The sequence below is a fragment of the Tupaia chinensis genome, unplaced genomic scaffold (genome assembly GCF_000334495.1).
Source record: "Tupaia chinensis unplaced genomic scaffold, TupChi_1.0 Scaffold143970_1, whole genome shotgun sequence".
In the NCBI taxonomy this organism is placed as follows: Eukaryota; Metazoa; Chordata; class Mammalia; order Scandentia; family Tupaiidae; genus Tupaia; species Tupaia belangeri.
In genome coordinates, this window is record NW_006203821.1 from 956,506 (window position 1) to 957,366 (window position 861).

At 61.2% G+C, this 861-nt stretch overlaps 1 protein-coding gene across 3 annotated transcripts in view; it reads left to right on the forward strand.

The window, feature by feature from the left end:
- NABP2 (nucleic acid binding protein 2) overlaps positions 1–861 on the forward strand; it is a 9,378-nt gene that overhangs the window by 1,842 nt on the left and 6,675 nt on the right. For 2 of the 3 annotated variants that reach the window (XM_006165604.3, XM_006165603.3), the window contains exon 2: positions 729–830. In XM_006165604.3, the coding sequence (XP_006165666.1) occupies positions 752–830 (79 nt within the window). In that variant the 5' untranslated portion in view covers positions 729–751. Of the gene's footprint in view, positions 1–19; positions 138–728; positions 831–861 lie in introns of those variants that run through there. The other variant, XM_006165605.3, reaches the window with a different exon arrangement.

Here is an 861-nt window from a genome sequence, read left to right on the forward strand (position 1 = left end):
GGGGGGAGCCCGGCGGGGGGAAGCTTCCGGGAATGCCCGCAGTCCCGCGTTCCCCCCGGCAACATCCGGCGGCAGCGGAGCCTGTGGCTCCCCCTGCGGGCGGTTCGGCGGCGTGCACAGTCCGGCCTGCTGGCTGGGTGGGTGGTGGTCTGTGGCTGGGGGAGGGCATGGGCCGAGACCTGGGTTGTCCGGTCGAGGGTTCGGAAAGGTCTGGCGACTAAGAGTGGCTTCCCTGGCTCTGCACCAGGTTTCCTACCCCTGTCCCTGTCTGCTCCCCCACTTTGGGGCTTCAGACCGAGGGAGCATCCCGGCAGGGGGGCTTCCAGCTACCAAGCCGCCTATCCGGAGACCCCCAGATTCTGATCTAAAGTAGGGAGTCTTGAGGAAGTTCGTTTCTAACCTCTTTAAAGGGTTAGAAAGATTGAGGCTGCCTGACCCCAACCTAGTGCGGCAGATAGGCCTTGGGAAGTGGGACGTGGGCATGGGGCTTCAGACCGAGGGAGCATCCCGGCAGGGGGGCTTCCAGCTACCAAGCCGCCTATCCGGAGACCCCCAGATTCTGATCTAAAGTAGGGAGTCTTGAGGAAGTTCGTTTCTAACCTCTTTAAAGGGTTAGAAAGATTGAGGCTGCCTGACCCCAACCTAGTGCGGCAGATAGGCCTTGGGAAGTGGGACGTGGGCATAGAGGCTCCCAGCGTTTAGCCTTCATCCCCTGCTTCCTCTGCTAGTGGGGCGCCGAGGCTTGGGCAGCATGACGACGGAGACTTTCGTGAAGGATATCAAGCCCGGGCTCAAGAACCTGAACCTTATCTTCATTGTGCTGGAGACAGGTGGCTATGATGGGACAGTGGGTACTCGGGG